Source organism: Alosa alosa, chromosome 13, assembly GCF_017589495.1.
Source record: "Alosa alosa isolate M-15738 ecotype Scorff River chromosome 13, AALO_Geno_1.1, whole genome shotgun sequence".
NCBI classification, from domain to species: Eukaryota; Metazoa; Chordata; class Actinopteri; order Clupeiformes; family Clupeidae; genus Alosa; species Alosa alosa.
Window position 1 is genome coordinate 28,917,475 of NC_063201.1, and position 23,111 is coordinate 28,940,585.

Consider the following 23,111-nt stretch of genomic DNA (forward strand, 5'->3'; position numbering starts at 1 on the left):
TCTTTAATGAGCATCATTTACATTAGTACTGAATATTCTCATGTCAGGTTTGTCTGCTTAAAGCCCATTTGATATTGTTTATTGTGGTGACTGCTGATTGCCTAAATACAGTGGTCTGGTGACTTTAATGAGACCGTATTAGGATCTTGTTTTCTTTAACCTATAACAAAAAAACAACAGACATTGCATTGCATGCATTCGTTTTTTTTATTATTATTGAAATATTCAATGTTTTGAAAATTATATAATTGATAAATGAAGTGGCCAGTTACTGTGGAGAGAGAGAACGGCAACTGTGGTCGGAGAGAAGCCTTCTGGAACAGTCCTTAAACAAATCCTTCAACGGAATAAAGAACTCTGAATTATTTAAGTAAACTTTAAAGTATTCTGTATTCTTAAATTATTCTTTAACGTTATTCAGTGTACAGCTGAATGGCAGTAACTTATTACCTTTTCATGAAATGAATAGTGCTTCCCACAACAGGCCCAGTCCGTGGTACTTGTAGTATAACACAGGCACTGGCTAGGTGTGCAGCCGTCAACAAGGCTGAGACAGTGACATTCAACCAGCCTTGCTGAACCTGGTCATTCATGGGGGTGTTCGTAATGGGAGCAGGCCTTTAAGAAGAGGATATTTACAATGAGTAACTCTTACGTATGATCTATGTCTGACCTTTAATACAAATATCATTAGATTCTGTTACTTCACTTAAATGTTCTTTCAGGAACACTAAGTTGCCAGATGATCCCACCAGATATAAGATGATATTTGCTGCCTGCTCCATCTACAGGGGGCCTTTTTCATGCACGGTTATCAACTCAGCAGGGTTATGAGAGCTCAGTGAGACTCAAAGTCTCAAAGTCTCAACCAATCAACTCTGCTTAGTCTCCACAATTTTACAGGAATACTGTTTAGATGTTAGATGTATTCTGCTTGTGGACTAATACACCCCCTTGCCAGTTCTTGTGGAGATGATATTTCCCATGGCGTTCCTTGTCCAGATGTTCTGAGCCTTTAAGGAATGCTGTTCCTTAAGCAACCTCCTTCCCTGTCACTCAATGGTTTTGTGTGGAAAGATGTTAGATAACACATACTGTACACACATGGTAAAGAGAAAAATTAAATGTTCATTGGTGAAATGTGTAACATTTAGATTCACTATCGATTAGTTTGTCATTTGTCTTACAATTTCCTCCTCTCTCTCCTTGCAGTAACCTAACCCTAGTCTGCTGAGAGCCACTTGTGCTGGAGGATTTCCTCCAGGACTGGCCGTTTGGATGGGTCTTTCCTCAAGCACCAGTGAATAAGATTACGGCATTCTATACAAGTGACATTGGACAGGAGGGCACAACAAAGTCATGTTAATGCACCTGGGCTTCTCTCTGCAGCTCAGCTTTTTGGGAGGTGTTAATCTGGATAACTAAGGACAGGTATGATTACACTCTGGAATGCTTAAACACTCTTGCGTTGGCTCACCACTGGATAGACCCCTCCTGCAACGCAGTCGCTTGGAGACAATCTCACCATCGTCCACAAATGGCAGCTCGCCACAGAGGAGGACGTAGAGCAGCACTCCCAATGACCAGATGGTGGCCGGGCGGCCCTGGTAGCTCTTGTGCAACCACCACTCGGGTGGGCTAAACTCCTCCGTGCCTATAAACGAGAGGTCATTTGGGGTCATTTGAGACAAACTCTAGATTTCTAAAGTCAGTCAGAAAATTCTCCACTTCTCACGGCCAAATGCAAAGTTTGTTCGCCGTACCAGCAAAGCTGTCATAGCGCCCCTCTTTCAACAGGTCCCCACAGCCAAAGTCAATAAGCTTGACCATCACGTCGTCAGTGTTGACCAGGAAATTGTCTTGCTTTATGTCACGGTGTAGAACGCTGCGATCACGGCAGTGTTTCACAGCATGGACCACCTGGCGGATGATATGCTTCCCCTGGCTTTCGGTGAGTTGACCTCCTAAAGTCTCGCAGTAGTTGTATAAATCCATGCAGGGCATGGGGCGCTCCAGGATGAGGATGAAGGCGGTGGGCAATGCAAACCATTCCACGAGCTTGAGGATGTTAGGGCACTCCGGTGGCCTGGAAACTATGGTCATGAGGGCCACCTCCAGAGGGAGGTATTCACCGGTGTCAGGCTTAGAAAGAGTTGGAGGAAATGAGGAGAGTTAGAATAAAATGTTTAAGTTGTAGTTGATTCAATTAAGAAATCAAGGCAGTTGGGATCATTCTAGAAGTGGTTTGGATGATTTAGCTTTAAAGGCACTCTAAGTGATGTTACATGGTTTCTAAGCTAAAACATTTTTGTTACATACAGCAAACATCACCTCACCATCCGCTAGCTGTCTGTGCCCTGAATACACTGTAAAAAAATGCGGTCTCAGTGGACAGCCCAGGCTCCAAAAACGGCAACAAAAACAACCTGGTCCAACCTGGACCATAAAAACATAAACCATTCACCGACGAGATGCGCGTTTAGGAGAGTTGCAACAGAAGTGACGTTACCCAACATCGCTTAGAGCGCCTTTAACTAGATGGATAAAACTTTAAAATGATCACTTACCACAGCTATATAACAACCTGCATTTTCCTTGGGGATGATCTTGATGGCAACCTACAGGGAGTAGGAGAAGTATTCAACTTTTGACTGCTAAAGACCAGGCAGTTACGAATTAGAACTAGAACAGAAATGGGAAAGAATAGAGGTGAAGAATCTCACTTGTAATCCATCAGAATGTCTGGTTCCTTCAAAAACACATCCACACCCTCCTTTACCAAGCAGGTCTCCCATTGTGTACTTAAGGTTAAAGGATGCTGCAAGCAAAAATGAGAATATAGAGAGCTGTGAGTCAAAGTGTAATTCCAAGAGATGAGGGATGCATGCAGAGTTATGTTCCTTCAACGATTTCAGGAAAGGTTGAATAAAAGGTGATTTTGTCAATTATTTTTTAGACAAAGTTTGTTAACCTTGATCATTGGGTGGCTTGTTGGTCTTCCTCAGCTTCTTTGTAGCGTGAGGCTCAGCACATGTCCTTTTCAGCACTGATGGGTCCACCTCACCGATGTTCTCGCTAGTAGAGGTCTCCTGGGCTGTGACCACGTTGCTATAGTCCCTCTTTCTCTTGCTTTTGTCAGTGGGGACGGCAGCCGGTGGGGGCATGTTGCCCGGGGTTTGCAGCTGCCTGCACTTCCTCTCTGGCCTCATGGGTCCATGCTGGGTGGGCTGAGAGGTGGAGGGTGCAACAGTGGGCTCTGCTCGTGGGCTCGTGGAGCTGCCTGAGGTGGAAGGAAGGACATCTGTCCTGTTGGGGCCTCTTCGCACCTGGCTCTTAGCTGAAAAGAACAAGTGTGGCTGAGAATGGCAGTATTTCAGGATTTCCTAAGTTGTTTGTTTGTTTGTTTTAGTTTAAAATATTTCTTCATCACAGCTGAGATTATAGGCACAATCATTCTGAAACAGTCTATTTCAATTAGATAATTGGAAAACATCTTTACAATTTGTATTAATAAAGCTTCAATTTACATTTGTATGTAGGCCTTTGTCTATTTTAAACTGGGCTTCGACCAATAGGCCTATTGACCAATAATATGAAACAAACGTTTAATGTGTTTGATCTAAATGAGAAATAAAATAGGCTATTCAAAACATTAACTTGCACAACAACTTGAGCTTACCTCTAGATTTACGCTCAGCCGGTAGCCTACGCGGCATAATTAATCATGCCGGTTCCATGTCTAGTTGACATGAACGCGAAAAAAAAAAAAAAAAAACACGTATGAGTAGCAAAGTTATAAATGCTTGATATTTATTACCTACATGAATTATGACCCCTGACGTCATTTCGCGCCGATATGGTACGTCATAATGCTTAAGTAGACGGTCCACTTTTAGTGCAACCCAAAGATTCTAGAACAGAGCTCTGTTCTAGAATCTTTGGTGCAACCCATACAGTCTATGGTGCAGCCAGGTCATCTCTGCTCCTTGAGAGAGTTTCTATGAAATATATTTTAGAGCGGGGAGCTAGATTTTCTGATTAACCCTTTCATGAATGCTAAATGAAAAAAAAAAAAAAAAAGCCTAGATTTTAAGACTGGTTTTTCCCATTTGAAATTGACCAACACTTGAAATGCATTTATTTTATGTTTTCCATTTAATAAAATGTTTGCTTTATTTAGAGGTTATTTAACTGTTCACGTATGTGGACACCATGCAACAAAGGGGTAAAATAGGATATAGCCCACCCCTGACATTTAACTGATTTGTTTAGTTATTGTATGCTATATACAGTATTATGCACAATTATTAGATAAAAACAACAAAACTCATAAAACATAAAACAGTGGGAAAACAATGACGTTTGTATATGACTGTAGTGAAGATGTCTGCGGAAGTCTTGTTACAATGTAGTAAAAACACTGAGAAAACATTCACTGCTTATACAGACATTCAGACACTCAACTCTTTTAGGACCAACATACAATTTGCCTCTGAATGTATGCGTAAAGTTGTCATTCAATGGCATGAAGGGTCATTTTGTATGATTATTCAAGGTGATGTTTGTTAAATGTCTTTTCAATGATGATAATATATGTTGATTCAAATCATTTTTAAGGTCACAAAAAACGTACAATGCACGCACTACAACACTCGAGTTTTATTGTTTGTTGTTTTAAATAAGTGTGCAATTTAGCCTAGCCAACTTACTTTAATAAATTGATGCATCATTGGAAAATGGTCCATTTGCCAAGTAAGCTTGGCCTTTGGTGGCTTTGCTGGAGTATAGTTCAGCATCGGCGATAGTTTTAGACTAATTTGAGGTCGATTTCAGTGCTGCCGTCGGGTGCCTCGTGCGCTATCAGTGGTGCTGAATGTTCCTGGACTACAGGGTGTGCACATGCGATCAAAAAGTTTGTCACGGGCGACTGAAAATGTCCATTGGTCGCAAGGCTAAAATGTTGCCGGTCTTCTCTGTGCTCACGAATAACCCTAGGATACTTATTTGCACAATTCCATTGTACAACGGAGGCAAAGCAGACTTTTCTATCAGTAAGAGGGTCTCTAGGAGTCCAGACCCATAGATATAGAAACCTATATTTATGTCCAGAACCCCTAAGGGATCCCCAAACCTTTAGTTGCTGGGAGCAGCTACTAATGTATTAGCTTATGGCGCCCTGCGCGAACCTAAATCGTGGTGCAGCATCACCTAAATGAGAAAGTTAGGTACACCAGTGAAACGATTAGTTCCATTAATTCCGTCACAACGGTGTACAGGAGATGACAATTTACGTCTAGTTATTAAGTAGACTGAAAGGTTCATATTTTATTTGTATTTTTGCAGAAGAAAACCATGAGCATAGGCTATATAACTATTTGATGCAACATAGCATTCATAAATCTTAAATAAATCTCTCCCAAAACCCCAACCAACCATAACATGTATCCCCCTTATTTGTTCTTTTCAGTAATATACACATAATAAAAAAACACCTCTAGATTCCCACTACAATATGCTTATAAAATTGTGTGTGTGTGTGCAAGTGCATGTCCATATTCACATCTTTATACTCTCTAAGGTCATAAATCTCTAGCTGCCACCCTGGGCTTCCTGGAGCTGTTCCTCGTAGTAGAGCAGCTGGTCGACCTCGAAGCAATCGCTGGGTCTCTCCACCATTCTGCTCAGAGCCTCTCGGACATCCAGCTCACTCTCCCTCCTCCTCCTGGCCTCCCTCAGATAGTTGTACACCCTCTGGAAGACGTCCTCCCCCAGCCTCTGGGTCACTGCCCTGGAGAACACGAGCAGACCAGAGGAACCGTTCAGCTCAGTTTCATGAGCACAAGACGAGAAATAATTCAGTTCAGCTCCCGTTTCATTTTCAGGAGAGGGCGGAAGACTCTGATGGGGTGTAACACAAAAACATATTTCAGAGAGAGACACTATGGGCAGGATAACATGTTGTCAAGCATCACTGTGTGATCATCTATTTAGAACAAATTTGTTTTGGTTTATTTTGATGGTCTAGTAATGGCAGGGTTAGACTTCCAATACCCAACAGGCATAATCAGTAGATCGAGAGGAAGCACTCTGGAGAGTCCTATCTGAAGCACAGAGCGAGAAAAGCAAGAGGCTTACTTGGAAGACCTCCGTGAATAAACTCTGACATGAGTGTGACAATACACAGTGGAGCAGCCATTTTAAATTAGGTCCACATTTAGAGTGACATCAGGCTCATTCCTGCTGATAACTCTGCAGCACAATGGGAAACAAAAACAGCCTGGAAGCACATTTGCTCATAGGAGACTGAACGGTCAAAATACACAGCTAAGAAGGGGGTATTATTGCCACTGGTCAGTGAATGGCAGACAGACACATCAGCACCATGGACAGCGCCAGGGCTGACCCCATCTTCATCCATCAGTCCACAAGGACTCCATTCCCCCGAAGACCTCTAAACCTGTGTGATCAGTGTGAGAGGACGCCCGAGCAAACACAGGAACCTGCTGCCCTGATGGTCGTGTATGAGTGTGTTGTGCACTTGGGTCTCCGTAGAAACCAGCAAGCAGGAGGCCTGATGGCTTCGGCCTGCCCAACCCCCACCTGCAAGCAGAGCCCTCCAGTTCCCTGAAGCAATCAATAGACCAGAGAGGAGATATGACCTCCTGAGTGAGGAGGGGAGGAGGGGAGGCGTTGAGAGGATGAGTGTGTCAGAATCCAGAGTGTGTCAGAGAGGAGGGGAACCATATGCACTGAAGAGAGAAGTTATTTCAGCAGCAATGAAAATGTCAGCAGAAGTGGACACACTACTGTATATGTCTATGAGTGGACACACTTATCATATATACATGTATGGACATCGTATTATGTGCTGTGGGCATCTGTGGAAATCTGTCTGTTTAAATGGAAATTGAAATGCGTCCCACTCACTCCCTCATGCGCTGGATCCTGCTCCGTGCCATGGTGGTGTTGATGTGGCCTGGGCCCCGTGGACTCGGCTGGATTTCTTCTGCCCCAGCTCCTGAAACACAGCAGACAGCAATACTTTGAGCTGCTTCCCTATCACACACACTCACACACACACACACGCACACACAAACACACACACACGCACACGCACACTATATTTATATACAGTATATCATATACATTTTATAAATAAGAAATATTATTTTTATAAATGTTATAATAAAAATATGAAAACTAACAAACCTCTTAGTTTATTGTATGACAGTACAACATACATAGTTTATATACTTAACATTTTCTTGACAGGACAAATCCCACATGATATGCCCTAGCACATGCCTCGGACATCAGGATAAACATACTGTATTGTGGATCGTGTGGTAGAACTACTCACCAGTAGGATCGCTGTCGAGCACATTCTCCATATGCCACACCATGGCCTCGAGGTCACCGTCCTGGGGAAGAACATAGAGGTCAGCGCCCAGCCATCACTCCCTGCTGGTTCAGCGCTGTGAGGGATAATATAGCGTCATGTACTGGAAACCTGTCATGGTCATGGAGGCTGGCACGGGCACTGGCAGTCCAATTGAAATAAAGTGATTAGAGTCTATTTCAGTGACCTCTTATACTGACACCCTGGAGACCTGAAGTGTCTCTTACCTCTTATAATACACTATATATAATAATATAACAATATACTTATATTCAGTTAGATTCAGATTTATCAGTCAGGGTTTATGCAGGGTTAAGTCAGTCAAATTTAAGACTTTTTAAGACTTTTTTATGACCATTATGATTTCAATTGATGACCTACACGAAATGAAAAATGACCTCAGTCCCTTCAAAATTACGTTTTTTGTTTTGGAGTTTACGCGGGTTTATCTGAAAGTCCGGCAATTAAATCCTTCTGACAAGTCTGTTTGCTGCACTGCCACATGGACCTTGTAGTTCTGGAACGCTGAGATAACACCCAAGATTCCTCAGATAGAACTACAGCAAGCGGAACGAATGAATGCGCATTTCTTGGGAGAAAAACGTGATAGTAGAACCAATGAATGAACGAGCATCTACATTTAAGACGTGACTAAAAGTAATTTATGACCTTGTACTGAAAATCCAGACTTTTTATGACTTTTTTGGGCTTTTTATGCCTTTAATGAGACAGGACAGTGGAGAATGACTGGAAGCGAGTGCGACAGAGAGTCTGGGTGGGATCAGGAGAGGACCACGGGGCGGGATTCAAACACGGGTCACCAGCGTACGGTGCAGGTGACCCAGCCGGTCGCGCCACGGCCGGGGCCTTTTCATGACTATTTAGGGCCTACTGTATATTTCAATTCAATTCAGTTTATTTGCCAGACTTATGTCCAAAAGCTACGCAAGACAGAACAGATAAAGACAAACAAAACAAAACAAGCAGACAAACAAAAAGAAACACCAAATTTCTTAAAAGTGCTTTCAGTGTGCTTACTCCTGCAGATACAAACATCTGACTAGCACTCCCTCCTCTGGGAACCTTGAGTAAAATCCATATTGCATCATTGTAGGCAACTTATAACTTCTGCATGCTGGATTTTTTGTAAGAAGACCACAGATGGGCAGTATAGAGTGGTGTACAGTAAGCTTTGAACAGAGCCACTTTAACTTGACTAGAACAGTAGCTAAACTTACGTGCTATGGCGTAACATTTCTTATTATTAAATTTAAGACTTTTTATGTCAACCCTGTCAATACATACTAGTGTTGACGATAAACCCTTGGAGTGATGAAAAAAAATGAGTTATGAGAAGTAAGCATGCGACCATTCTGAAATGTTTTATCCCGATCTCCAAATTCTTAGATTAGTTTGATTTCACTAGTGCTTCACTAATAATCTCATATGTCGCACCTGTCCATAGGTGTGCGAAAACGTGTCATAGGCCTCTCTCTCCATGTTGCTTTCGTCTTCATCCTTCATATCTTTCTCATTCTCCTCCATCTCATCTTCCTCTTCCTCAGAACACGACTCAAAGCCATCTTCATAGTAATAGGCCTCTGCAGTCAGAGGGTCCTCTGGGATGTCTGTTGACAGACACATGCAAACACATCCATCTCAGATCTCACACACACAAACACACACACACAGAGCACATCTGCTTTGCACATGACCACCATGCTTCTGCATGATGGGGGTGGGAGGGTCAAAGCCGCAGTGCTGAGCTTTATAGCACCACTGTTACCCAGGTGCATTACTTTATGGCGCCTGATGAGAGTGTCTGATGCTCACCACTCTCCATCAGATCAGGCCTGCACAGCTGTGCTGCAATCTCATCTCCCACTGACCCTGCAGGGCCTGCTGAATGGCTATCCAGTGGTGGCGCTGGCTGGTGCAGGTTAATGGCTCTCTCCTCACGGGTGTCCTGTTGGGAATGAACACAGAATGCAATGGATGGGCATTTTATAAGCTGTATTGCTGCTCCAAATTAAATTCAGTCCTAATGCTAACTAACTCCCTCTAAGGATAGATCTGAACAAATGTTTTTGTGCACTATGTTATCACTCAACATGACAGCAGTTGCAGTAGGACGCAGACGTTTTAGCTCAAATTTAATGGGTGAATTTAGGAACATATCTGCACCTGAGACCACGGGGGATAATAAACTTCACAACTAAGTTCTTTTGAATCTAATATAAACTCCTTAACTGACTCATTAAATGACTGACTCTTCTCTATTATTGTGTCACATGCTCCTGTAACACAATAATAGAGTGTAAAGCACTTTGAGCTACATTCTGTGTATGAAAGGTGATAAAGTTAAAGCTTATTATAACCAGAAGCAAACTGCTCTGGGGTGTGTTTCTCAAAAGCATAGATACAGAAATACGGTGTTGATATTTGGTCGTGTTTTGGTCACATTCTAGAAAGAGCTAACAAATATGCTCTTATTTTTTAATTTCCCAAAATTAAAAACGTGATATGTGACAATATGAAGCTTAAGCGTTTGTGCATGTGTAACTCAAATGTATTGACTCACATTAGGCAGTGACACTATCAATACCAAGGTAGTTGCTATAGTTAGCATATAGTTAGCACCTATGCTTTTGGGAAAAAGAACACCTGAGTGGCATCAGTAACTTCATCAAACAGCTGTTCCGTCCACTCTATGACATTTCTGAAAGCCCTTTAAGGCTCGTCGTGCAAACGTACAGTGAGCACATCCACAGTGACTGTCTGAAAATGGCGGCACCGGAGCTCCCGCATGCGCAGACAGTTCTCCTGGTACTTCTCCTCCGCCAGTTGCCTGCAGTGGGGTGGGTCATTAAGAAGAGCTGAAGCAGAAACATTAACGTCTCACTGGCATCACATATACAGCAAGAAGCTGCCTGAGAAATGATTGCCATCCTCTAACCATGTGGCACATTCAGTAAACACAGATCTTAAGAAATATTTCTTTGACTTTGAATTGGGAGAGATAGACAGAGGGAGAGATGGAGTGCAAGAGAAAAAAAGAAGCAGAAACAATATTGTGACCTGTTATTGTGCGTCATATCAGCTGCGCACAAAAAAAGTATTCCTGTCACGACTAATGACAATTCAACACACAAAACAATCAACGCTCTCAAATGGGTTAGTTCTAAAAACTATTCCTCTATGCTCTCCTCTATTCTAAAAATAATAATCCTGCAGGAAAAGGTGAGAGATAGAGGGAGATGGGAGGAAAGAGAGAGAGTAAGATGAAAATATGGGGAAAGAAAGAGAGAAGAGAGAGTCGCTCACTTCAGCTTCCTGGCCTTCTCATCTGCGGCCTGCAGCTTGCGGAGCCGCATGCGCTCTCTGGGGGTCATCTTCTGCACCTCGGCCCTCTGTTGTAGCGTCTGGAGGTGCACCTTCCTCTGCCTGGGGGGGTGTGGAGGGTTGGTGTCAGGACAAGGCAGAGGGAAGTAATTGGTCAGAGGTGCTGCTGGTCCAGACCGTCAAACTAAGCTCATTGAGGCAACACGCCAGTGACCCAGGATTCTCATTACAGGAGTGGGCACCACTATCTAACATTGTTCCATTTGAGAATGTCACTGAAGAAGGGTTAAATGGATGCTGTAAACATTAGAGAGGACCCAGTCCTCTGTCTACGTGTGCTGTAGAGTCAAGTCACTTAAGCAGCTGTTTGATGTATCCGTTGACCATTTCAAAACTGCAGAGTGCTCTTGTCTGTTACCGTGGGCAATGCATCAGTGAGGAACAACATGGTGACAGCTTTGCCACAACAAGGTTAGTGCAGATAACTGATTACCAAAGGCACTGCTTGTTTGCTAAGCAAGCCTATTGCTGGCTCACCAGAGGACAGAGGCATAGGCTTCTGTGGTCACAAAGGTGATGTACTCACATCGCTTTCAGTATCTGTGCGGCATCTTGGTCCCCACCTGATGTTCTGTCCTGCAGAGTCATGCTGGAGAACTTGTGCTTAATGGACTTTAGGGAGAATAGAAGAGGAACAACATAATCTACAGGAATAGAGAGTCAGTGATACTTGCATAGTTTGTTAAGACTGAGGCGACAAAACAACATTCATGCAATAATGATCTCTATCTCTGTCATCCGCCGTAGAGGCCAGAGTTATAGGAGAAATACGGACGATTTATACATGGATCATTTGTACAAACTTTGAATTTAAACAGTTTCTTCACAATTAATGAGTAGAAAACGCATCATTTTGTCATGTAAGGACCCTGTTCATGTTGCACAGAACTTTTAATGAGTCTGTTAAGAGGCAAAAAGGCACGTTTAGATGATGCCATTTGTTTTTCATCATTGATAGCCATGATGGAGCAGCCATTTCTGACTCTCTCTTATGTGTCAGGCTTATGGTTCAAAACAGGACTTTACCTGCATGTTCTCCTCAATGTATTTGCTTCTGAGTGCCTCTGCAGCAGATGTCCTGGAGCCCGGGTCCTTCACCAGCATCCTGTCAGCATGGACAGAGAATAGAGAGGGAGAAAAGAGAATGAAGGAGGGAAAGTAAGGAGAGAGGGAGTTAACATGGACACACACACACACACAAACCATATTCAGCAGCAGTGCCTGGAGAGGTCAGGCCATCAACACACACACTTATCTAGCTTCTCTCACCTCTGCAGTAAGGTGTTGAGCTCAGCGGAGTATCTCTCAGGCAGACATGGGCTCTCCCCCTCAACTATCTTCATAACAACAGAGAGGAAGTTGTGTCCTTCAAAGGCGTGTGCCAGACAGCACATCTCGTACAACACACATCCCAGAGACCTGCAACCCGTACCAGAACTGTCAAATGAAGAAGTTCCAAGAAACCCAGTCTCACATAGTAAAATGTGATATTTACCACATCAATAGAGTTACGGCATCATAATATTTATTAATTGACCAAAAGCCTAAAGTCTTTAGTGTCAGATGCTGTTCAGTGTTGGGTACTCTCTGGGAATTCAAACCATGATATCTGCTTTAGTTGTGTTGTGTATGCTACCATTTCTTCTTACAAAAGCAAGCATTGCATGTCAAGTAGTGGAGCGAGGAGAGAGCGGAGCAGTGTTTATCACATAGAGCAGAGCAGTGTTTATCACATAGAGCACATAGAGCAGAGCAGTGTTTATCACATAGAGCAGAGAGCAGAGCAGTGCTTATCACATAGAGCAGAGCAGAGCAGTGTTTATCACATAGAGCAGAGCAGTGTTTATCACATAGAGCAGAGCAGAGCAGTGTTTATCACATAGAGCAGAGCAGTGTTTATCACATAGAGCAGAGAGCAGAGCAGTGTTTATCACATAGAGCAGAGCAGTGTTTATCACATAGAGCAGAGAGCAGAGCAGTGTTTATCACATAGAGCAGAGCAGAGCAGTGTTTGCAGAGCAGAGCAGTGTTTATCACATAGAGCAGAGAGCAGAGCAGTGTTTATCACATAGAGCAGAGCAGTGTTTATCACATAGAGCAGATCAGTGTTTATCACATAGAGCAGAGCAGAGCAGTGTTTATTACATAGAGCAGAGCAGAGCAGTGTTTATCACATAGAGCAGAGAGCAGAGCAGTGTTTATCACATAGAGCAGAGCAGTGTTTATCACATAGAGCAGAGCAGAGCAGTGTTTATCACATAGAGCAGAGCAGTGTTTATCACATAGAGCAGAGCAGAGCAGAGCAGTGTTTATCACATAGAGCAGAGCAGTGTTAATCACATAGAGCAGAGCAGAGCAGTGTTTATCACATAGAGCAGAGCAGTGTTTGTCACATAGAGCAGAGCAGTGTTTATCACATAGAGCAGAGCAGAGCAGTGTTTATCACATAAACACTGCTCTGCTCTCTGCTCTATCACATAGAGCAGAGCAGTGTTTATCACATAGAGCAGAGCAGAGCAGAGCAGTGTTTATCACATAGAGCAGAGCAGTGTTTATCACATAGAGCAGAGCAGAGCAGTGTTTATCACATAGAGCAGAGCAGTGTTTATCACATAGGGCAGAGCAGAGCAGTGTTTATCACATAGAGCAGAGCGGAGCAGTGTTGATCACAGAGAGCAGAGCGGAGCAGTGTTGATCACATAGAGCAGAGCAGAGCAGTGTTTATCACATAGAGCAGAGCAGTGTTTATCACATAGAGCAGAGAGCAGAGCAGTGTTTATCACATAGAGCAGAGCAGTGTTTATCACATAGAGCAGATCAGTGTTTATCACATAGAGCAGAGCAGTGTTTATCACATAGAGCAGAGCAGAGCAGTGTTTGCAGAGCAGAGCAGTGTTTATCACTTAGAGCAGAGCAGAGCAGTGTTTATCACATAGAGCAGAGCAGTGTTTATCACATAGAGCAGAGAGCAGAGCAGTGTTTATCACATAGAGCAGAGCAGTGTTTATCACATAGAGCAGATCAGTGTTTATCACATAGAGCAGAGCAGTGTTTATTACATAGAGCAGAGCAGAGCAGTGTTTATCACATAGAGCAGAGCAGAGCAGTGTTTATCACATAGAGCAGAGCAGTGTTTATCACATAGGGCAGAGCAAAGCACTGTTTATCACATAGAGCAGAGCGGAGCAGTGTTGATCACATAGAGCAGAGCGGAGCAGTGTTGATCACATAGAGCAGAGCAGAGCAGAGCAGTGTTTATCACATAGAGCAGAGCAGAGCAGAGCAGTGTTTATCACATAGAGCAGAGCAGTGTTTATCACATAGAGCAGAGCAGAGCAGAGCAGTGTTTATCATATAGAGCAAAGCAGAGCAGTGTTTATCACATAGAGCAGAGCAGTGTTTATCACATAGAGCAGAGCAGAGCAGTGTTTATCACATAGAGCAGAGCAGTGTTTATCACATAGAGCAGAGCAGAGCAGTGTTTATCACATAGAGCAGAGCAGAGCAGTGTTTATCACATAGAGCAGAGCAGAGCAGAGCAGTGTTTATCACATAGAGCAGAACAGTGTTTATCACATAGAGCAGAGCAGAGCAGTGTTTATCACATAGAGCAGAGCAGAGCAGAGCAGTGTTTATCACATAGAGCAGAGCAGAGCAGTGTTTATCACATAGAGCAGAGCAGTGTTTATCACATAGAGCAGAGCAGAGCAGTGTTTATCACATAGAGCAGAGCAGTGTTTATCACATAGGGCAGAGCAGAGCAGTGTTTATCACATAGAGCAGAGCGGAGCAGTGTTGATCACATAGAGCAGAGCGGAGCAGTGTTTATCACATAGAGCAAAGCAGAGCAGTGTTTATCACATAGAGCAGAGCAGTGTTTATCACATAGGGCAGAGCAGAGCAGTGTTTATCACATAGAGCAGAGCGGAGCAGTGTTGATCACATAGAGCAGAGCAGAGCAGTGTTTATCACATAGAGCAGAGCAGAGCAGAGCAGAGCAGAGCAGTGTTTATCACATAGAGCAGAACAGTGTTTATCACATAGAGCAGAGCAGTGTTTATCACATAGAGCAGAGCAATGTTTATCACATAGAGCAGAGCAGAGCAGTGTTTATCACATAGAGCAGAGCAGAGCAGTGTTTATCACATAGAGCAGAGCAGTGTTTATCACATAGAGCAGAGCAGAGCAGTGTTTATCACATAGAGCAGAGCAGTGTTTATCACATAGAGCAGAGCAGAGCAGTGTTTATCACATAAAGCAGAGCAGTGTTTATCACATAGGGCAGAGCAGAGCAGTGTTTATCACATAGAGCAGAGCGGAGCAGTGTTGATCACATAGAGCAGAGCGGAGCAGTGTTGATCACATAGAGCAGAGCAGAGCAGAGCAGTGTTTATCACATAGAGCAGAGCAGAGCAGAGCAGTGTTTATCATATAGAGCAGAGCAGAGCAGTGTTTATCACATAGAGCAGAGCAGAGCAGTGTTTATCACATAGAGCAGAGCAGTGTTTATCACATAGAGCAGAGCAGTGTTTATCACATAGAGCAGAGCAGAGCAGTGTTTATCACATAGAGCAGAGCAGAGCAGAGCAGTGTTCATCACATAGAGCAGAACAGTGTTTATCACATAGAGCAGAGCAGTGTTTATCACATAGAGCATAGCAATGTTTATCACATAGAGCAGAGCAGAGCAGTGTTTATCACATAGAGCAGAGCAGTGTTTATCACATAGAGCAGAGCAGAGCAGTGTTTATCACATAGAGCAGAGCAGTGTTTATCACATAGAGCAGAGCAGAGCAGAGCAGTGTTTATCTTATAGAGCAGAGCAGAGCAGTGTTTATCACATAGAGCAGAGCAGAGCAGTGTTTATCACATAGAGCAGAGCAGTGTTTATCACATAGAGCAGAGCAGAGCAGAGCAGTGTTTATCATATAGAGCAGAGCAGAGCAGTGTTTATCACATAGAGCAGAGCAGTGTTTATCACATAGAGCAGAGCAGTGTTTATCACATAGAGCAGAGCAGAGCAGTGTTTATCACATAGAGCAGAGCAGAGCAGTGTTTATCACATAGAGCAGAACAGTGTTTATCACATAGAGCAGAGCAGTGTTTATCACATAGAGCAGAGCAATGTTTATCACATAGAGCAGAGCAGAGCAGTGTTTATCACATAGAGCAGAGCAGTGTTTATCACATAGAGCAGAGCAGTGTTTATCACATAGAGCAGAGCAGAGCAGTGTTTATCACATAGAGCAGAGCAGTGTTTATCACATAGAGCAGAGCAGTGTTTATCACATAGAGCAGAGCAGAGCAGTGTTTATCACATAGAGCAGAGCAGAGCAGAGCAGTGTTTATCACATAGAGCAGAACAGTGTTTATCACATAGAGCAGAGCAGTGTTTATCACATAGAGCAGAGCAATGTTTATCACATAGAGCAGAGCAGAGCAGTGTTTATCACATAGAGCAGAGCAGTGTTTATCACATAGAGCAGAGCAGAGCAGTGTTTATCACATAGAGCAGAGCAGTGTTTATCACATAGGGCAGAGCAGAGCAGTGTTTATCACATAGAGCAGAGCGGAGCAGTGTTGATCACATAGAGCAGAGCAGAGCAGTGTTTATCACATAGAGCAGAGCAGAGCAGAGCAGTGTTTATCACATAGAGCAGAGCAGTGTTTATCACATAGAGCAGAGCAGAGCAGAGCAGTGTTTATCATATAGAGCAGAGCAGAGCAGTGTTTATCACATAGAGCAGAGCAGTGTTTATCACATAGAGCAGAGCAGAGCAGTGTTTATCACATAGAGCAGAGCAGTGTTTATCACATAGAGCAGAGCAGTGTTTATCACATAGAGCAGAGCAGAGCAGTGTTTATCACATAGAGCAGAGCAGAGCAGAGCAGTGTTTATCACATAGAGCAGAGCAGTGTTTATCACATAGAGCAGAGCAATGTTTATCACATAGAGCAGAGCAGAGCAGTGTTTATCACATAAAGCAGAGCAGTGTTTATCACATAGGGCAGAGCAGAGCAGTGTTTATCACATAGAGCAGAGCAGAGCAGTGTTTATCGTATAGAGCAGAGCAGAGCAGTGTTTATCACATAGAGCAGAGCAGAGCAGTGTTCATCATATAGAGCAGAGCAGTGTTTATCACATAGAGCAGAGCAGAGCAGTGTTTATCACATAGAGCAGAGCAGAGCAGAGCAGTGTTTATCACATAGAGCAGAGCCAGATGTGCTATTCTACAGGCAGTAACTGAAGACGGAGGATGTCTGCATATGCATTTCAATACAATGGCAATGTAATTGGCAATGCATGTTTGGAGAGAAACACTTATCAAAAGCGATCGATCCGTTTTGGATGACTTTGTTGCAATTTGAATGCCTTGAAGTGCACAGCTCATTTTCATCACATGACTATAAGGACTTATCACTATGCTTTTCTTTCACAGTTTTCTTACGTCAAACCTGTGAAGCAAATTAGCTATAATTCCAGACCTCAGCAACACTTTGATCTAGGCCAAATTCTTTAAATCTCATAATGAATACCTGGCTGAATCATTCAACTGAAATATTCCCACATTCGGCAAGCTACACACAACAAAGTCTGAAAGCACACATGTAAATTATAATAGATATGAAAACCCAATGCTGAGCTGTCTCTCAGAGGACTTCAAACAATTCACTCACTCAAAGTTTACAGAGTATGAAAACAAGAATCCTTAAAGATTCGAGGGTTCAATTCCCGGCTTCCACCGTTGCACCCTTGAGCAAGGCACTTAACCCCAAGTTGCATCTGGGAAAATGTAATCCCTTGCAATATAGTTGACATATGTAAGTCACTTTGGACAACAGTGTCTGTTAAATGAATACATGTAAATGTAAAGAATCACAAACTCAAGCACTTCAAGAGTTGGGCCATTCTTGGCAAGTTACCACACAGCAGTTACCAGCCCAACGGAGCTCAGTGGAGTTCCACTGTAATGGCCTTCCCTACTCCTCTCCAGCTCACCAGATATCTGACTTGGCGTCGTAGCCCTGCTGGCTAAGGGCCTCGGGGCTCATGTAGTACGGGGTGCCCGTGAAGGTGGTGGCCAGGTCACACGAGCCCATGAGCAGGCAGGACACTCCAAAGTCACCTGAGGAAGAACAACAGCAGCCTTCTGCACTAACCAGAGCCACAAACTACAGGGAGGGACTTCAATCGACAGTGATCTAGCGGTACTATTCAGTAGGCTACTGTGAAGATTGAAGACTGTTCCAGAACTTGTACTTCTTCAGACATAAACACATTACATCAATCTTAATAGCACTCGTGAATATGATATATGTGCTGTGCACCCGTTACACTTAGAAATCAACTTTAAGAGCCAATACCCATGAGGTATCCACCAGTGAACCTACCTATTTTAACAATGTTTTTCTTCAGGAAAATGTTTTTGGCTTTCAGGTCCCGATGAAGGATCCGCCTGAGAGACGAGAGGAGAGGAGAACAATCAGACTCAATGGGCTGATGGGAGTCTGGAGCACACACACTGTTCAACAGGGCTCTCTACTGCTTTTTTGTGCAAAACAAAACCCAGTGTTTGTAATATCAATATCCATGTGTATTACAGGTAGTTTTAAGAATACTGTATATTATATTAAGTAGTAGTAATGTAAATATTAAGTCCTGCACACAACACATAAATCTCCATGTCTTTACCAAGGAATTTCATTAATAAAGTCTTACAATGTCAAGAGGGATGTACTGTTCTGATAACTTTCCGTAACAACTTATTCCAGTTGACCACATTTAATGTGTAATCTTAACAAGTGAATTAATTCTGAGAGAGAGAGAGAGAGAAAGAGAGAGAGAGAGAGAAAAAAGGAAAAAGGGGCTGATGTGTAAGCGGAGCTGGAGAGGGAGGCACCCTCACCTCTGGTGCATGTAGTGGACCCCGAGTAGCAGCTGAATGAGCCATTCAGTGACCTGTGCCTCAAGAAGCCAGCTCCCCGCTGCTCTTTGCTCCTCCAGCTTACAGTCCAGGTCACGGTCCTACCGGTCAGATGGAGGGGCAAGGGAGAAGGTGAGAAGAGCAACTTTATTAAGTTCTTCGCAGAACAAGTAAATGATCATGCCTACACAGTTCTAGTGTCCACAGTTCCAGAATTTGCAGTGAGTTGTGGTGTCCACTTCCATAAGATTTCAAAGATGTATGTATGAGCTAAGCTCTACTGGTCCTTCCAGTAGCCAATTGGAGACCACTATACAGTTTATGAACAGTATATAGGACAATACCATTCGAAGCGGCTTGTAGTGGCTTGCAGGATTATACAGTATATCATATAGCCTACTTATATATAAGTAGGCTATATATAGTTCCCTTGTGCTTTGTTTATTCTTGCTGTAACTGCAGTTTAATTAAAGTATGATGATACCATTTCAGACCTTCAGACTTGCTGCACAGCCTAAGAGGTTTCTGGAGGAAGGACACGCACATCCCCAAACATGTATTGGGTACAGAGTCAAAATAAATGTCAGACAAAACAAGTCTGTTTTAAGGCTTTAGGGAAAGGCTTACTTACCTCACAGTACTCGGTGATGATGCAGAAGCTGTCCCTCTCCAGGAAACTGGTGTAGAACTTCAAGATGGCGGGGTGATGCAGCTGTGAGAGAAGCTGGGCCTCCTGATTGGCCTGGACCGTCTCATTGGGCTTTAGGCCACCTACTGGGATTTCCTTCAGAACTTTACTATGAGGAAACAGAAAAAAAAAACTTGGGCCCATCTCTCAGTAATGTTGAGAGTCTATTGATTTCACACAGAAAATGATTCAAGGGTCTGCCTTCATTGAAAAACACATTCCCAACCACATATCTTAAACACCTAAAGAGAAACTGAATTATTTCATTTGTAATTCAGTGACATAAACATCTCAGAGGATACACTCAAATGAATGAATGAATGAATGAATGAATAAATAAATATAAGTTCAAGTTCAAGTATTTATTTTTGCCATTTGCGCAGGTACAACGTACAGGCGCATTGGAATGCTTGAGCAGGTCACTCAGTCATGTATAAAAAGACAAAACACTCATTTGAATTCAGTCAATTAAAAATACACTACTAAACAGCAATGCAATTAATAAAATTGATAAATACAAAGTGCACTAGTGCCAGCTTGTCCCCCTAGGGATTACACAGCAAGATGAAGTAGGTGTGTGTGAGTGAATGTGTGCGTGTGTGCGTAACCGCATGTGTCCCAGTGTGTCAAGTCCGCGTCTGAGGTAGGACAGGGTATTTTAAAACAAATACAATGTCCTTAGCCAGCAGTCTGGTGGCTGCTGGGTAGAAGCTATTGTGAAAACGTGTTGTATTTGCCCTTATGCTCTCTGGTCTATGATGTCTCCGAGTTTCTCCACCTAAACAGAGAGTGACTGGGGTGATGTGGGTCCTGGAGAATTTATTTAATTTTGTTCCTGCAGCGGTCTGTGTACAGGGAGTCTATGTCTAAGACTGAGATAGTTCTGATTTTGGAACAAAGAAGAAAGACTGAAGCTCGGCGCCTACTTGGAGTCTACGGTGAACCTCAGGCTAGAACCTGTGTACAAAACCTTGGTGTAATCATAGATGGGGATCTTAGTTGCATATTAAAACCATAAATAAATCAGCTGACATTTGCTGAACTGCTCTCAGTACAGAAACCTATCTTCATATTCTTTATCTTCACCCCTTACAAAAAAACTTCAAGGGTCAAAACTGCAGGAATTATTTTACATTACATTACATTTGGCTGACGCATTTTTAACCAAAGCGACTAACAACATGGTGCAGTTCATGCACCATATGCAGTTCATATGAAGGAAATGCAATATTTTGGACATGAAAAAACTGCATTGCACTGCTCTTTATAGGAGAAATGTGCATATATTTTGAACATTATTGTTGTAGCCAGCTGCATACTTCAGAATAACACTATAACTGCATTTGTAAGGCACTGTCCCTCTAGTTATTCCAAGGATGCAGTAACCTACTTACAGTCTATCACCAGCTGCAGCCTTTATGTCCTGAACCAGATAGATAGTACCAAAGCTCCCCCTTCCGAGCTTCCGACTGATGAGATATCTCTTAGCAATTAGCGTAGTGTGGTCAGGGTCCACCGACTCAGAGTTCAGTGCATTTGTGGATGGTTGAGCTGCCCTTTCTTTGAATCTCGGCATGTCCAAAGCTGTAGAGGGAAACGTTATGATACGAATATCTAAAAGACATTACCTGAAGTAAAAAGTCAAGGCTATGCTATTGAGTTGCGTGAAACAGGAAGTTTTTGGAGTGTTAGGTCTACTTTTAATGAACATCAAGTAGGTTATGAATGAACATGAATTGGAACTGGAACTGGACCTCTAAGACGTTAAGACCTTCATAGGACGTTTGACACAAATTACAATCTATGCCACACTCACCGCAGCCTCCGCACCGCACCTGTGTGTTTTCATCAACTTTAACAACAAAAACGGTCACGTGTGGCTTCCGTGTTTGGATTTGTTCCTATGGCAATGGATGATTGCAATTCATATTTCTCTCTCTGGGTGGCGCTATTATCTTTCATATTTTTTTCACGCTCTTGGTCCACATAGGGAGAGAATGTCTAATACAGAGGTCACCAAGTCCCAAAATTCAAAATTCGTTCTAAACCAGAGGTTCCCAAACTGTGAGGCGCGCCTCCCCTGGGGGGCGCCAAATAATTTGAGGGGAGGCGCGGAAGGTTGATTCAAAAAAAGAAGGAAAAACATTTATTTCATGTTAGAACTATCTATGTTTTTTTTTTTTCAATGATTATGTAATTGTCAACATTATAAAATCGAAATAAATCATAGAAGAGATGTATACTAAATCTTTGGGATAGTGGAAAGTATTATTGATCCCTATCCTGAGTGAGAATGTATTGTGCCAAACTTCATAACGTAATTTAGCAACAGTGCCGCCAGCCGAGCAGTGAACGGTAACTTGCAGTTTGAAGCTTGAGCTCCAAGCGGATTTGTACACGCAGCCTTACAACACTGTAGCTCTTCGAGTCACGGTAAAATGTATTTTTTGGTACATAGCTAATTTAGATAAACTTATGGTGTGGGTGCTTGCGTTTCTTTAGGAATCCGCCGCCTTGGTTTGTATAGAAATGAATATTAAGTGACAGATACACAATCTTCTCACAGATTCCTGCACTCCCCTCCATAACCCTCCTCTCAATCAATTGTTTTCTTCTTGTCAGGCCATCACTGTAAATAAGAACTTGTTCTTAATGATCTGCTTGGTTAAATAAAGGTAAAATAAAAAAAGAGGTTGGACATACGTGACGGTAATATGTGACGTTCAGATAGCTAACTTAAAATTGTCAAATTGGTCACATTTTATCGCTGCACGGCCAGAGCCTGATATGGATAACAAAGCCAAACGTTGAAAATATGATGAAAACTCATTGCATTGCATAGCATAGTATAGCACAGATTTAAGTGGCTTAACTGAAGTGAATATCATTATTTGACAATGATTGTGGGGGAGGGGGGGGGCGCGGAGGTGTCACTCAGAGAGGGTTAAAGCGGATCTTTGGTGTCACTGTTTTCAGAGGGGAGGCCCACGTTGATGGAGTTTGGGAACCCATGTTCTAAACCCTTTGCTGCTGCTCCAAATTTATCGCCATGACAACTTCGAATGTTTATTTTACAGATCTCTGACATTCCATTCCAAATTTGACAAAGGGCAGTTCCAGCGTTATGGATGTGACAATTTGACTCATATTGGTAAACAAAATGCCTTAGAGTGGGGGCAAAATTAGTATCAGTGAATTAATTTGCATAACTTTTAATGTAACCTCTGTCCTCTGAATACTGAGAAATCCTCAAATTTCATATAATCAATTTCATCCTAAGAATACAAGGCATTTTATCAGCGTTATGGATGTGACATGAAATGGACACACTTTTGTGAGAGATTACAGGTTTTCTACAAAGTCTGTGAATTTTGAAGGAAACTGCCGAACCTATGATATATGTAGCATGAAGGGGACTTGAATGAACACAAAAAGTGTGTTTTTGAAACTATGCGTCATTTTCGTAATGCATTATGTAGGAAAAACTGGCGTTATGGATGTGACGGTTTCACGTTATGGATGTGACGTGTCTGAACCAGTCCTCGACAAACTACATAAAACACATAATTAAGTAGTGAATTTTGATATGAAACAATTGAAATAGTAATCATGAAAAACTAACAATGAAATTATTGCTTCCTCAGTGCCCAATGAGATCCACAGGAAGAATCAGGACAACAAGTCATTTAAAATATAA

The 23,111-nt window shown here is 42.7% G+C and overlaps 2 protein-coding genes across 8 annotated transcripts; both read right to left on the minus strand.

Annotated features, from left to right (window-relative positions):
* Positions 1–188: 188 nt before the first annotated feature.
* On the minus strand, positions 189–3,787 carry LOC125306599 (serine/threonine-protein kinase pim-1-like). Of its 6 annotated transcripts, none has more exons than XM_048262066.1 (9): positions 3,680–3,787; positions 2,972–3,337; positions 2,724–2,818; positions 2,568–2,618; positions 1,764–2,142; positions 1,478–1,654; positions 1,188–1,320; positions 451–1,049; positions 189–337 (listed from the first exon to the last, which is right to left on the minus strand). In XM_048262066.1, the coding sequence occupies exons 1-7, from the start codon at positions 3,714–3,716 to the stop codon at positions 1,223–1,225; spliced, it is 1,203 nt and encodes a 400-aa protein (XP_048118023.1). In that variant the 5' UTR covers positions 3,717–3,787; the 3' UTR covers positions 189–337; positions 451–1,049; positions 1,188–1,222. The 6 variants fall into 6 exon arrangements, with proteins under 6 accessions (XP_048118023.1, XP_048118020.1, XP_048118021.1 ...); XM_048262063.1 differs by having other exon boundaries at positions 451–1,055; XM_048262064.1 differs by having other exon boundaries at positions 451–618; positions 753–1,320.
* A 1,513-nt stretch (positions 3,788–5,300) lies between these two features.
* On the minus strand, positions 5,301–21,272 carry nek11 (NIMA-related kinase 11). Of its 2 annotated transcripts, XM_048262060.1 has the most exons (16): positions 21,231–21,272; positions 20,809–20,998; positions 19,358–19,523; positions 18,709–18,827; positions 18,194–18,258; positions 17,802–17,928; positions 12,071–12,220; positions 11,828–11,906; positions 11,328–11,413; positions 10,724–10,843; positions 10,154–10,247; positions 9,233–9,365; positions 8,855–9,027; positions 7,361–7,421; positions 6,928–7,018; positions 5,301–5,788 (listed from the first exon to the last, which is right to left on the minus strand). In XM_048262060.1, exons 2-16 carry the CDS (start codon positions 20,988–20,990, stop codon positions 5,590–5,592), a joined length of 1,845 nt encoding a protein of 614 aa, XP_048118017.1. In that variant the 5' UTR covers positions 20,991–20,998; positions 21,231–21,272; the 3' UTR covers positions 5,301–5,589. The 2 variants fall into 2 exon arrangements, with proteins under 2 accessions (XP_048118017.1, XP_048118018.1); XM_048262061.1 differs by lacking the exons at positions 19,358–19,523; positions 20,809–20,998; positions 21,231–21,272 and adding an exon at positions 18,915–18,968.
* Between the last annotated feature and the right edge of the window lie 1,839 nt (positions 21,273–23,111).